A 13534-nucleotide genomic window follows, 5' to 3' on the forward strand; every position below is an offset into this window, starting at 1 on the left:
CATGAAAACACACCCTTTTTTTATCTTGCACAGATTGAGCTCTGAGGTTGTTTGCATCAAATGTTGACTTGTTCCAGGGCAGCATCCATTTGGGTGTTGTGAAACTGGAAGGAACCAGTGTGAAATACATTTTCCAGTTGTTTGAGAAAGACTGTGCTGTTGTGTTTCTCCTCACACACTTTTCCCTCTCTTTCTTCCTTCCCTCTTGTGCAAAGGGGGCTGGAAGCAGTGGGAATAATTTGAAGTATCAGGATTTCCAAACAAGGATGGGTGGGAAGAGCACATTAACAGGTTTTTTTTTCTATCTGTATTATTTATGAAAAAAATTCTCCCCTAATCAGAGAGGCTGATTTAAGGGTTGTGCTGGTTCCTGGGGATGTGCTTCTGACTGCTGACTGTATTTAGGAATAACTGCCCTCTCTGCACTAGTGAAAGCACTGCCGTGCCCCAGGGGTCCATTTTTCTAATTGCATAATTCACTGAATGCAAATAATAGCAAATTTCTAAAAAAATCTGTTGTTTTAGGCTTCTCTTACATGTTGTCCCCACTTTTCTCCTGCCTAGTGCCATCACAGGTTTATTCTATAGTGTGTGAAACTAATGGGAAACTTTCTCTTCCCAGTCACTGTTTTGTTATATATAAACCAGTGACTCACACTTTTCCATAAATAAAAGTGACAGTATTCCCCTCCTTATAATTGTCTTCAACCTGTTTTGCCTTTGGGATTTTTTTCACTCTATAACATTTTTATTTACCCACAGAAACCCACAAAAAACACTGCTGGAAGAACAGGTTACCACAAGATACATCCTCTCCCTGTCAGCAGCCAAGCTTTGAATTTTTAATTGAAGATACCACTCAAAGACCAAACCAGCTCCCCACACTTTACCAAACCAACCCCAGCAATTTAACAAAGTGGGCAAAACACGAAAGTTTTTTATGGGGCTGATGGGGGAGGAAAGGTTCTAAATCTAAACCCTCTATTCCAGACCACATCCCCAAATGGAAATAAGCACCAAAGCATGTTGCTACATATTTTTGCAGGAAATAATTCCGAGCAGCCTTATCAGCGGCGGCGGACCCGGCGTCTCGCCCATCACTTATCCGTTGTGCCCTCTGCTGGATGCAGCGCACAAAGGCAGGGAATATTATTCCCAATTAATTTTTGGCATCATCCCTCGGCATCTGCGTTAGGAATGCAAAGCGTGAAATTTGTAGTAGCAGGTTTAATATTTGATCCAGCCAAAAGAAAAAAAAAAAAAAAGAAAAAAAGAAAAAATAAAGAAAAATAATTTTTTTTTTTGCTACAAGGACTTACCTTTGGTGGTGTTTTCCTCCCTGCTCACCCCCCCTCCTCTGGCTTTGCCTTGTGCCTCGCTGCCACCGAGCCTTGTTTGTGGTCCAAACGGAGAAATCTGCCGCCGAACGCCATCCATGGCAGGAATAATTTCATGCTGTGCAAAATTTGTTTCATTTCACATCCTGTAAGAATAATTACTTAGCATAATGCCACTTAAGCTGTATTTCTAGCTGCAAACATTAAAGAAATGGTAAAAAGCTAGATCCCGGTTGGGAGAGGGGGAAAAAAAAAAGGGGTATTTAGGGGTCCCTGGGGTTTCTTCAAACTGGTTGTTTTTAGCACCAGGAACAACTGGAAGAATTAAAGTGTTGTGAGTGATGTTGTTGAATTTAAAAGTACAATGAACCCAAATATTTTCAATGATATTTGAGGTCACCCATGTGCTGGGGACCTCAACAGGACGCTGCCTTCAGGAATTGAGGACAAAACACATACCCCATATTGCCCAGCTTTCTCATGTTTTCTGCAAATAAGTTTATTTGAAGGTGACCATTGCCAAAAATGGTCCTAAATAAAACAGCAAGTGAAGAAGCTGAATCCTCTTCATGTCATGTCACATATTCCAATTTTTATGTGACAAAAACCAGGTCTCAATAGATTTGGAGGAGAGTCAATGTGATGGGTGAGTAGGTATTGATCAAATATCAGCATAAGCTGATACACTGAGCCAAAGAAGGCTCCGACCTCCCTCCTGGGCCCCCACAAGATAGAAAAATCCTCTTTCATATCTAGTCAGAATTATCCATGCTTCATTCTTACCTTCTAGCAAAACCAAGCTGCTGTCTTCAATCAAATGCAAGACTGGCATGGTCTAATTGAATTAGTTCAATTAAGTTTAAAGATCAAAATTACGATTGTGGATTTCTAAAAAAATCCCGCTTTTTCTATGCCAAACCTTACAGCTTGTAACTGAGCAGTAAATTCTGACTTGTTCTTTCCCAAATGCTGGAAGTAATCACTCCCAAAAAACTTCTCTTTCTCCAACAATGGCAACCCTTACGTACACCAAGTATCCAGGCTGACCTTCATCTTCCTCAAGGCCATTGTGTCTCACCCTCACTCACCAGCAAAGCCAGTTTTGAATGGGACCATCAAGGATTTACTGATAAAACTCACTGGAAAATAGTACATTTGCCTTGGGTTTGTTCAGCCCAACAACACAAGGCAAAATCTCCAGTTTGTTAGAAGCAGGCTGTGAAGGATGGATGGATGGATGGATGGATGGATGGATGGATGGATGGATGGATGGATGGATGGATGGACGGACGGACAGATGCTGTCAATCACAGCACCCTCTCCAACCAGCCCTCCACCAGCACAAATTCCCTCCACTCATCTGAAAAAAGTGAATATGGAATAGTGATTCCATATTGATTCTTTGTTTTCACTCTGTTTCAAAAAAAGCTTTTACTGAAAAGTCAACTTTGAGTGTAACAGGAGTTTCAAGAGGCAGCAAGGGAGAAATAATACATTTTGGGGAAAAATTTGGGCAGGCAAATCCTTGAGGCTTGAAGCAGGCAGCAGATCCTCCTTGGCCTTCATGAGCAGAGGAGTTCTTCAGATGTCTTTTTCTTTTTTAAGTGGTTTTACTACTTAAATCACAGAACATGACAGAAAAAAACCCCAAAACCACCCAAACCCATGCTCCTCTTACATGTTTTTCCCCCAAATTTCAGCCAGGTGCTGCTCTATCTGACCAGCAGCAGTGTGCTACAGCTCCAGAACAACCAAGAAGAATCAAGTGCTCCTTGGAAGGGACAGTGTGGTGCCACCAACACCCTCCAATACTGTGTGGCCCTTGGTGGCCCTTGGTGGCCATGGAGCCGGGCAGTGTCCTGCAGCCACCCGGCAGGAGCAATGCTCCAACACGTCAGGCAGATCCAAACAGCCTTTCCAAGGGTGCTGACAATGATGTCTTCATTCCCCACAGTGGGATGGGAGAGCTTCAGCTGCTCTTTTGCTCAGGTAGCACCAGCTTCCTGTCCTGGAAGTCCCTGGAAAAACAGTGCGGGTTTTGCAGGGTATAAGCACTGGTGTCCCAGTGGGAGATGCCATCCTTAGTGTGGACACCTTGGTTCATGAGTCCTTCAAATGCAGAGTTTGGGGGACACACCAATGGGATTTTGTGCTCTCAAACCCCCAACTCAATGTTTTCCAGGTGGAGATTGTCCATGAGATTCTCACTTCTCATGTACAAGATGCTTTCACAACTTTGCAAAAGTTTTTGTCTTTGTTTAAAGTGTGCAGTGTGGGGGACATGGGGAGAGAGGTCAATAAGTACCTTCAAATTCATGCAGCCCTTACCAAAATCAACATTAAAAACCAATTTACATGAGAACATCCAAATGCCTCCACACTGGAATATTTCCCATCTATAAATCCCATCACTAAACCCAGGGATGACTCTAGGCCAACCAGAACTGTCTCCTGGCACATGGAAACCTCAGCACTGCTCTGCTTGACCCTGCAGTGGTTCCGAACTGCCCAGAACAGTGGTGCCCCCTCACAGATCATCTCCCACTGCTTTTGGGAAGCCTGTCCCATGAGTAGGTTTGGCTAATGCACACCTGTAGGATACATGAATTCCAACTGCATTTCAGGGTGGATCTCCCTGAGCCACATCTGCTTCCACCACCCTCTTTTAAAGAGCAAACACAAGCTGCCAACATCCTCATTTTTTAATATATTTTTTAAATTTTTTTTTAAACACCACATCAAATCCCAATGGGATTTTGGAGGTTTTGTTTTAATGGCGAGGCAAAAATTTGCTGATCCTCCCCGTGGTGAAGTTACTTTCAAGTCAGTGAAAGTTCTTGGCCCGCAATGAAAAGTCTTTGCCAATTAGCGCTCAACAACTTCAATTCATCCCTCCTGGTTCAAGATGAGTAGGAACCTAATAAGGCTGTGATAAAAGGGCAAAAGGCACCGAGTACCCAAAGGGGATTAATGGGCTCTTCCATTTATTTGTCTTCCTAACAGCTGAACTGTTACAAGTATTGACGGTCTTCAAACGCCGGGCGCCGGGGTCTCCAATGGCCAACTCCAGCTCCCGGCCCCGAGGGGCGAGGGCTTCCCCCTGGGCGATGCCAAAACCAACAAAGCCCCGGGGATCAGGTAATGAAACTTCAGCTTTTCCCCCCCTCCTCCTTCTTCTTTGAGATTTATTTACTGGCAGCTGACAAGGGGCAAATTCAGCTGGAATTGTGTAGTCAAGGCCCTGTCAAGCCTTCAGAGGCACCCTTATGTCGAATCACCTTCCTGACTGGCATGTCGCTGAAAAGCCCTCGGCGCTGGTCCTTAACAGCTCCCGACAGCACAAAGGACACTCCAGACAGATGCCTACATGGCATCCTGCAGCATTTTAAAAGAGAATTAGTGGTTTTAATTATGGTCGTCGTATGAAAGGAAACCATGCAAGCTCGGCAGGAGACCTTTGATCAAACCCTTTTGCTAGCACAATGCCGCGGAACTGTGACTATTCCTAGCAAGGGGCCTTTTCTCGCTGAATGACTCACCAGTGATCTTTGAATGCAGACAAGTTCCTCACCCTCCCTCTTCATTAGCGAGCATTTCTATACAGCCCCTATATAGTGCTCCGAGTCTTGGAGCTATACAATGGGGGGGAAAAAAGAATCCCTACAGATTCTGGCCTCTACTTAGGAAGTGCTGAAGGACTCTGAGTGACTTTATTCATTAAAACAGGTTGCTATTAATTAACTGTCATAATAAAATAAAGAACTATTATTTGCATTTCTTAGTGCGCTCCCTTTAGTAATATGTATAAAAGATGCTTGTAACAAAAATGAATTTATAAGGGAGAAAAAACCCTCAGAAGTCTTTTTTCCCCTCTGCCCCCACCCCCCCCTTTTTTTTTTTTTTTTTTCAGGTCTAGGCAGCAGGAGCCTGACTAATTATTAGGACCCGTTTTGCAAGAGAACAAATAGAGGTAAAACACAAATATGAAAGTAATTAGGAAAATGCAAAATCCTGTTTACTTGGCAACCGATTCATGCAACTGAGACTAACGAAGAGCAAATCAGCTTTGCTTGTTTGATAAACTTCAGGGTGCCACCTAAGAGGAGCTGATAAAAATTAAACTCTGCCAGCATCCCTCCACACCGCCTTTTAGCCAACAGGCTCAGCAACATCCACGCAGCGGCTCCGTCTGCGAGCACCAGCAAATCTCATTTGAACAGGTTCAGGGGCAGGAATTTTGGAAGTTCCATCAGTGCTGGATATTTCCCCCTCCGTGGCATATCTTCTGCTGAACACCCAGCACAGACCCCTGCATCTCACGTGCTCAGGATTTGCAAGGACACGGAGCACGTCAACGGCACGGTTCTGATTTTCTCCCCAAAAAAGGCATCACCATTCCACTGCTCTTCACACCTGGAAAGGCTTCTGCCGGTGGTAAAGTCCTTTTTGGAGCCACCACCACTGCTTATTACAATACAGGATGATACTTTACTCAGCACAGCCCCTCTTTTCTCCCAGAGCAGAGAGTGGGATCCACAAGAGCTTCCAATTATTTCAAGACTATGCGGCTAAGGAGGGGCATCTAATCAAGATAAAGAAAACCCTCAGCTCAGTATATTTGCTTGAATGGATTTGCAATAATGCAGGTAACAAAAGCATTCAAAAATTGGATTCCTAATGCTTTTCTGCCATGCCTGGAGGACTGGTTTGGAGAAGGGAAGGAGAAACACTGCCCTGAGAAAGCTGCACGGAGGAATGTGTGATATTCCCTCTCTCTGTACAAACACTTCTGCAGGGATTGAGAGGAGGGAAGAGATTCAAGTGAGGCACAGCCGACCTGAAATGTAGTCAATTACAACACAAAGAGTTAAAATGACACCCCTGAACTGCTCCTGTTCCCTCTCACCCCTCTGCTTTGTGGCTCTGCAACCCAGAAGCCAGAGTTTTCCATCTTTTTATTGCTCATTTCCCATCTGCTGCTCCTACAGGAATGGCTCATAGGAATTAGCAGGAAATTGCTATGGAAATCATGTACTACAAAAATAAATCGAGAGTGAGAGAATGAAAAGTAAAGGATGTTATTTTGCAGCTGGAGTTAGAGATTCCCAGACAGCAGTTTGATTTTTATATGGGAAGCATTCAGTGAAAGTTGGAAAAATCAGCACTAGGAGAGAAAGGGAGAAGTGGTCCACTTTTAAAAAGGATCTATTAGGAATAGCAGCCACGTGTCCCTACACACACCTCAAACTCCAGACCAGCAGAGCATCCACCTGCAACACCCCTCTCTCCTGCCCCCATCCCAATCTGCTCCAGAGATGCTGTTTCATAATGTGATCTTTACAGAAGTACTTCTTTCTTCTCTGACAATTTTACCAGTCCAAAAGAAATCCTGACCTGGCAGCAAATTGTCTCCTGCAAAACACTGGGCTGAGATATCACAAAACCACAGAATAACATATGAAGTTTTAGATAACAGAGCTTTACAGGAACACCACCAGAGTTTTGGGTCTGTTTTAAGCATCTGAAGTACTGTTGACTGACAAAATATTGAAAAACACGTTTTATGTCTTTTTTATTGAAAAGAAGAAGCTGAGTTCTTGTTAACCCCAGCAGTGACTCGGCTGTTGGGGCAGATTGAAAAGCAGGGTTGATTCACACCCAGTTATTTTGGTTAAAGCCCTGCTACCTCCAAAATTGCAGTTCTGGCATCCCCAGGAGAGCCCAGACAGAGGCCACGGCATGGATGCCATGACCCATGGAGAGAGCAGCATTCCAGGGGAGCCACTCTTACATCCCATGTGGGGTCTCAGGACCACAGTCCCCCCACCCCAGTGCAGGAGATGCCACACTGCTGCCAGCAGAGACCCTCTGCAAGGGAAAATACACGAGTTCACCGTTGGAACTCAAAGCAATAAAGACCATCCCATCAAAAAATCCCAAGGGAATGAAAGCAGGCATCCCTGAAAAGCAAGGGAGGCAGAAAAAAAGGGTTGGTCTCTATCCACTCCCTTCCAGCAGGACATCCTGTCCTTCCAGTACCTAAAGAGGTTACAGAGAGCTGGAAAGGGACTGCTTACATGGGCATGAAGTGACAGAACAACAGAGGAAGGCTTCAAAGTGAAGGAGGCAGGGTTAGATGGGATATTGGGAAGTAATTCTTCCCTGGGAGGGAGGTGAGGCCCTGGCACAGGGTGCCCAGAGAAGCTGTGGCTGCCCCATCCTTGAAAATGACCAAGGCCAGGCTGGACAGAGCTTGGAGCAACCTGGGATAGTGGAAAGTGTCCCTGTCCATGGCAGGGGGTTGGAATGAGATGATCTTTAAGATCACTTCCAACCCAAATCATCCTGGGATTCTGTGATTATGATTCTGCAGTGCCCCTGGGCATGAGCACAGCCAGGGCTCAGAGCACATCCAAAACAGTGAAGGACCAGGCTCCTGTGAGGGCACCAACCCACAGCTTGTCCTGCTGGAAACCCACCACAAAAACACACAGACACAGCACAGCTAATGAAAAATGGCTTTAGGAAACCTCTTGGCTCAGCAACAGAGGAAAAAATAAAATGCTAAATACATTTTTACATCTAGAATGGATGGCGCATTCATAAAAATAATTATATATTCACAGTACAACCTCATAGTTTTCTTGTAAAAGAAAACTCTCTTTTTTGAAACCTGATATTTTATTTAGTGGTGAGTTTCTCCCCTACCCCAAAAAAAGTTCATTTGCTAACACAAATCAAACACCACTATGTTCCTGCAGAGGGGATCACACTGGATTTCCTCTCTGCTGCCATTTCTGCCACCTTTTAAAACCACTCTCACACAGCCAAGGACTAATTCAGATTTTAAGTCCCGACTCCAACATTTCAGCAGGACCAGGAGCTACCCAGCTTTGCGCCTCAGCTCTGCTTTCCTCCTCCTCAGCCCCTGCAGCTCCTCCCTGAGGTGCTGCACAGCCTGCAGGATGTCCTGGCGCTGGGGATCATCCTCTGCCTTCTGGGTGTAGAGCAGGAAATGTTTCACAGTTTGGGAGAGCAGCATTTCAGGGTCCACGTCCCCCCGGCCGAGGCGCAGCATCCTCTCGCAGGCGATGGCAAAGTTTTTGTGCCAGTTCACTGGGTGATGGGGATGGGAGCTGACAATTTCTTTGTATGACTGTTAAAGGAACAAAAAAAAAAAAAAAAAAAAAAAAAAAAAAAAGAAAGAAAAGAAAAAAAAAAGAGAAGGTAGGGGCAGCAAATTAATTGAACAAAGTGGGAGCAACAGCTTTTAACAATGCTTCAAAACTGCCTGGAAAGAAACAGATGCTATTTAGATGTCCAAGTCCAGAGCTGGAGTATTTCTGTAATTTGCTCTGTGTTTGCCATTCAGCAGCATGAATCAGAAATCCAAGGGGGGCTGAAACGTTTCCCTTCCAACAGCAGCTGTTTGTTTAGAAACATTACAGATGATGGTGATAACCCCACAGCACATTATGTGCTTCCCCCAGAGAGGTGTTACACCAAGCTGGGGGAAAAAAGAGATTTAACTGCCGTGCCTGCAAGACATTTACTCAATATTTCAGGAGATCAGGATGTCTTCCACAGGACTTAAGCAGTCTGTTGACTTGAGTGGGAATATTCATAAGCTCAACAGCAGGCATGTGCCTGGGAACTTTGCAGAACAGCAAAAATCACAACAAAACAGGCAAGAATTAAGGAAACCATTTGTCGATTCTGTGCTGGAGTATGAAATACTGCTCCTCTCTGCTGACACACACTGATCACTTCGTGCATCTGTTGGCATCTCAGGCAGTCCAGTATTTCCAGAGATACCTACACCAGCTTATGGGTGTTATTCTTTGGTGTGAAATGCAGCAGAATTAATTTGCAGCGAGAAGACTGTCGGATTTTACACTCGCTGGCTCAGACCACACCACTGTGTAATGACAGAGGGGACAAGTGCATAGAGGGGACTTCAGGACAAGCAATCTCTTGGCATGGGTTTGGAGCCCAGCACAGACAACATAATTATAGCAAAAGCAGGGTGTTGACTGGTTTGCTGTTGGCATCCTCCTTGACCGAGGGGGCAAGCAGGAATGGATAAAATCCCTGAACAAATCTCTGTGAATCGGCTGTGCTCCCAGTTTGGATAAACAAGGGGAATGCAGATGACAGGAAACACTGTATTTCCATGGACTCCAGAAATTTAAAAGAAACGGGGGGAAAAAAATTATGATGGAGGCTAAAAAATTAGGATGCAGGGAGCACTCCTAACCCAAATCCAGGACTTACAGTGTATGCAAATGTGTAAAGTTGTGCTTTCATTTCTGCAGTCACACTGGCTGTTTCTGCGAGGTCAAAGATGAAGAAAGCTGTTTTCATCCTAGGAAAAGGAGAAAAACTTCCATGTGGTAACTGCTTCATGCAACCAGCTCCCATCACAGGGTTATACACAGCTTCAACACATCCACATGTGGGACAGCAAAGCCATCAGTGATATAAATTTCTCTCCATAATCTATTTCCTCACCCTACACCCCAAGTACCTTTGAGGGACTTTGAGCAGAATCTTTTGGTGAACAAAACAGCCACTTTTCTGAAGGTTTTGCTGGCAGCCTTGCATGCTTCATCTCATCCTGCCAGCCTTTTCCTTCTAAAGCCTGGCACGTGCAAACCCAATAAGGCCACGGCCCATCAAGCTGCCTGCTTTGGTGTGTGTTTCCACACCAGTGAGCTGGCAGTGCCCACTGGCTGTTGGAAGAGAGCAAAGGAAAATTACCTGGCTTGCCACATCTCCTCGTTGGCAACAGCTTCCCAGGAAGAGGGGCTGAAACTAAATGGGGATGGAAATAAAATTCAGCCATCAGATCCACGTCACTGGGTTTCACCCACCACAACCCTTCCAGCCCAGCTACAGACCTCCCAGGCAGAAGAAAACCTGTGGCTCTGACAGCAGGGAATTCAGCTGATTCTCTGTCATTCAAAAAACTTTGTGCCTCTCTCTCCACAGAAGGAGCCTCTGGTATATCAGGTGTTTCACAGCATCCCAGATCTCAGAGCCAGAGATGCTTTTTACCACCACAGGTCAGCCTATGACATTTAAACCTCTGGATGTCTCAATAATTTTAGATCCTGATAAAGTTTTAAGGTCAGAATTGGACCTCATACTTGACTAGAGATGTCCTTGCTGTTTTTGACACTATTAATAATCACAGATCATGGAATGGTTTGGGTTGGAAGGGACCTTAATGATCATCTCATTCCAACTCCTTGCCATGAGCAGGGACACCTTCCACTATCCCAGGATGCTCCAAGCCCCATCCAATCTGGCCCAGAACACTGCCAGAGATGGGGCAGCCACAGCTCTCTGGGCTGTGCCAGCATCTCACCACCCTGACAGGGAAGAATTTCTCCCTGCTATCTCTCCAGAACATAAAGCATTGAGATTATGGCCCTTGTTTGATTCCTCTAACACTGCAGTGGGTGTTGCAATGCTGCTGGCAGAAAATGATGAGCAGGAAGAAGCAGAGGCTCCTCTGCCTTGTACCTGCCATAGTCTTCAGTCCAGTTATAGAGATTCCTTGTGAGACGAATCCACTCTCCTGGGTCAAACACAGCTCCAGAAGGAACCAGCTTTTCACATGTCCCCCAGGGCCACAGCGAGTGGCTCCTTCTCCAGGTCGAGTCCCCTTCATGAAGACCTATGCAGACAAACACTTCCTTACTGCCAAAAAAACCAACAGAGAGAGCAATGTTGAAGCCACCTCAGAGACCATGGGCCACCCTGTGTGCCTGAGCAAACCAAACCACACCACACTGTGCAGCAAACACACTCACCCAGCACATCTCCCATCAGCACGGGCACGTTTTGGGGCAGGCTGGAAAACAAATTAATTCCCCATCTGGCATTGTCCATCTTAAGCAGCCAGCACAGCTGGCACATCCTGTCCCCTCTCCTGGACCTCCCAAACAAGCCAGAAGCTGTAGCAGAATCCCATTTCTGCCCACTGGCACCTGGCTGTGCTCCTGTGCCTCCCCACCCTCGCAGGGCTCACCCCAGCTAGTCTAAATGCAGATGCTATTCTTATTCGTGTGAGTATCTAATCCTTTCTCCACTCTTACTAAGCTATTTTTATATGATGATTATTCCTGGAATACATTCATTCTATGCTAATCAGTTGGCCACAATGTTCACAAAGGAGAAGCAGCAGCAATTTGCTCTTCAACCATCGTCGTTCTGAGTACACAGGAACGTTCCTATTCTCTGTGATGAATTGTATTGACAACAACAACAAAAAAATCATCAGTAAACACTCTGCAGATCACCTTTTTTTCCCCTCCTTCCTAAAAACCAAACCAACCTCAAAACAACAGGCAATATTATATCCGGATGGAGTTACTTCTGCAGAGATATTTTGCTTTAATTGCAAAAATAATCTCGCCACCGGGGAGGAAGTCAGTGGAGAAAATTGGTCTTTTGGATGCAGTACCAAGCTGTTCCATAAACAATTTCAAGAGGAAAAAAAAAAAAAAAAAGGTCAGAGATTTTAGGAAAGCTGTTACATATGAAAGAAATGCTTACTGTTTATTTACTTTGAGGAAACGATGGAGATTAAAGGCGAGTGTCCCGTCGGGTAATGCTCCTTCCACAGGATTCCACCGGTTCCCGGGAAAATGAACGCCAGGTAAATGCTTTGCCAGCTTGGGTAAATACCATCCGTAAGTCATCATCTGCAATAAAAGTTTTATCACCACCTGAACAGCAATCAGAAGATTTACAGCCAGAAGAAATGGTTTCTGCAAGAGTAATGGCCATTCGCTCAGGGATGTCACCAACCATGTCAGCAGTGACATGAGACCAGACTGGGTCACCATGGCTAGACTGGGTCACCATGGTCACACCACAGCACCAGGCTGGGTCACCATGGCCAGGCTGGGTCACCATGGTCACACCACAGCACCAGGCTGGGTCACCATGGCCAGGCTGGGTCACCATGGTCACACCACAGCACCAGGCTGGGTCACCATGGTCACACCACAGCACCAGGCTGGGTCACCATGGCCAGGCTGGGTCACCATGGCCAGGCTGGGTCACCATGGCCAGGCTGGGTCACCATGGTCACACCACAGCACCAGGCTGGGTCACCATGGCCAGGCTGGGTCACCATGGTCACACCACAGCACCAGGCTGGGTCACCATGGCCAGGCTGGGTCACCATGGCCAGGCTGGGTCACCATGGCCAGACTGGGTGACCAAGGTCACACCACAGCACCGAGTTGGGTCACCATGGCCAGCTGGGTCACTATGGTCAGATCACAGTACCAGACTGGGTCACCACAGCCAGACTAGGTGACCATGGTCACACCACAGCACCAGACTGGATCACCATGGTTAAACTGGGTCACCGTGGTCAGATCACAGCACCAGACTGGGTCAACAAGGTCAGACTGGGTCACCATGGCCAGACTGGGTCACCAAGGTCACACCACATCACCAGATTGGGTCACTAAGGTCAGATTGGGCCACCAAGGTCAGACTGGGTCACCATGGCCAGATCACAGCACCAGACTGGCTCACCAGTGCCTTCTGATCAGAGGCATATGGTCCTCACTCCTCCACAAAGTAGCCACTGCTGGTAAGACACACCACAGGGATTTGGTTTGGTTAAACACCAGGAATTGGGTTTGGGGTTTGCCAACCACTTGCAAAGCCAGGTGTGAGGATGATGTGGCAGTGGAATTGTGGGTGACCCATCCTGTAACTTTTTTTTCCCCCATTTCTCAGTGAAAAAGGAATGTGCACACCACACTCCACCCCAGGGTTACTCACAACTCTTTTAAAAAAAATCAATTTTATTTATTACCACATCATGAGTTTTAAGAGACTCTCTCAAGGAGACAAAAGAGCAACAGGACTTTTACAGCTGATGTTTAAATCTGCCTTTCTGAACATACCTCCTGGTCCACTAAGGTGATATCTGGCCTCATCCCCTCACAATAATGAAGGTAACGAAGAGCATTCCCAGGCAAGTCTCCTCTGAGCAGGATCACTGCCCCCATTGGCATGGAGGACAGCACATTCCTTGCAAACTTATCAACAACGTAGTTGTTGCTCTGATCACAAGTGCTGAAGAGAACAGATGGAAAACAGAATCTTTAAACCAGGTATTTGCATGGCTTGGCAGAAATTCAGAACAATTTTATGCAATGGGCACC

General features: G+C 45.9%; 1 protein-coding gene across 3 annotated transcripts in view; it reads right to left on the minus strand.

Annotated features, from left to right (window-relative positions):
- Nucleotides 1-7843: 7843 nt before the first annotated feature.
- Nucleotides 7844-13534, minus strand: part of TMEM260 (transmembrane protein 260) — a 33268-nt gene continuing 27577 nt past the window's right edge. For all 3 annotated transcript variants that reach the window (XM_059850575.1, XM_059850574.1, XM_059850576.1), the window contains 6 exons: nt 13274-13445; nt 11901-12049; nt 10866-11042; nt 10098-10151; nt 9612-9702; nt 7844-8493 (listed from right to left, as the gene is read on the minus strand). In XM_059850575.1, the coding sequence (XP_059706558.1) occupies nt 8221-8493; nt 9612-9702; nt 10098-10151; nt 10866-11042; nt 11901-12049; nt 13274-13445 (916 nt within the window). In that variant the 3' untranslated portion in view covers nt 7844-8220. The remainder of the gene's footprint in view (nt 8494-9611; nt 9703-10097; nt 10152-10865; nt 11043-11900; nt 12050-13273; nt 13446-13534) is intronic.

The sequence above is a fragment of the Haemorhous mexicanus genome, chromosome 6, assembly GCF_027477595.1.
Source record: "Haemorhous mexicanus isolate bHaeMex1 chromosome 6, bHaeMex1.pri, whole genome shotgun sequence".
NCBI classification, from domain to species: domain Eukaryota; kingdom Metazoa; phylum Chordata; class Aves; order Passeriformes; family Fringillidae; genus Haemorhous; species Haemorhous mexicanus.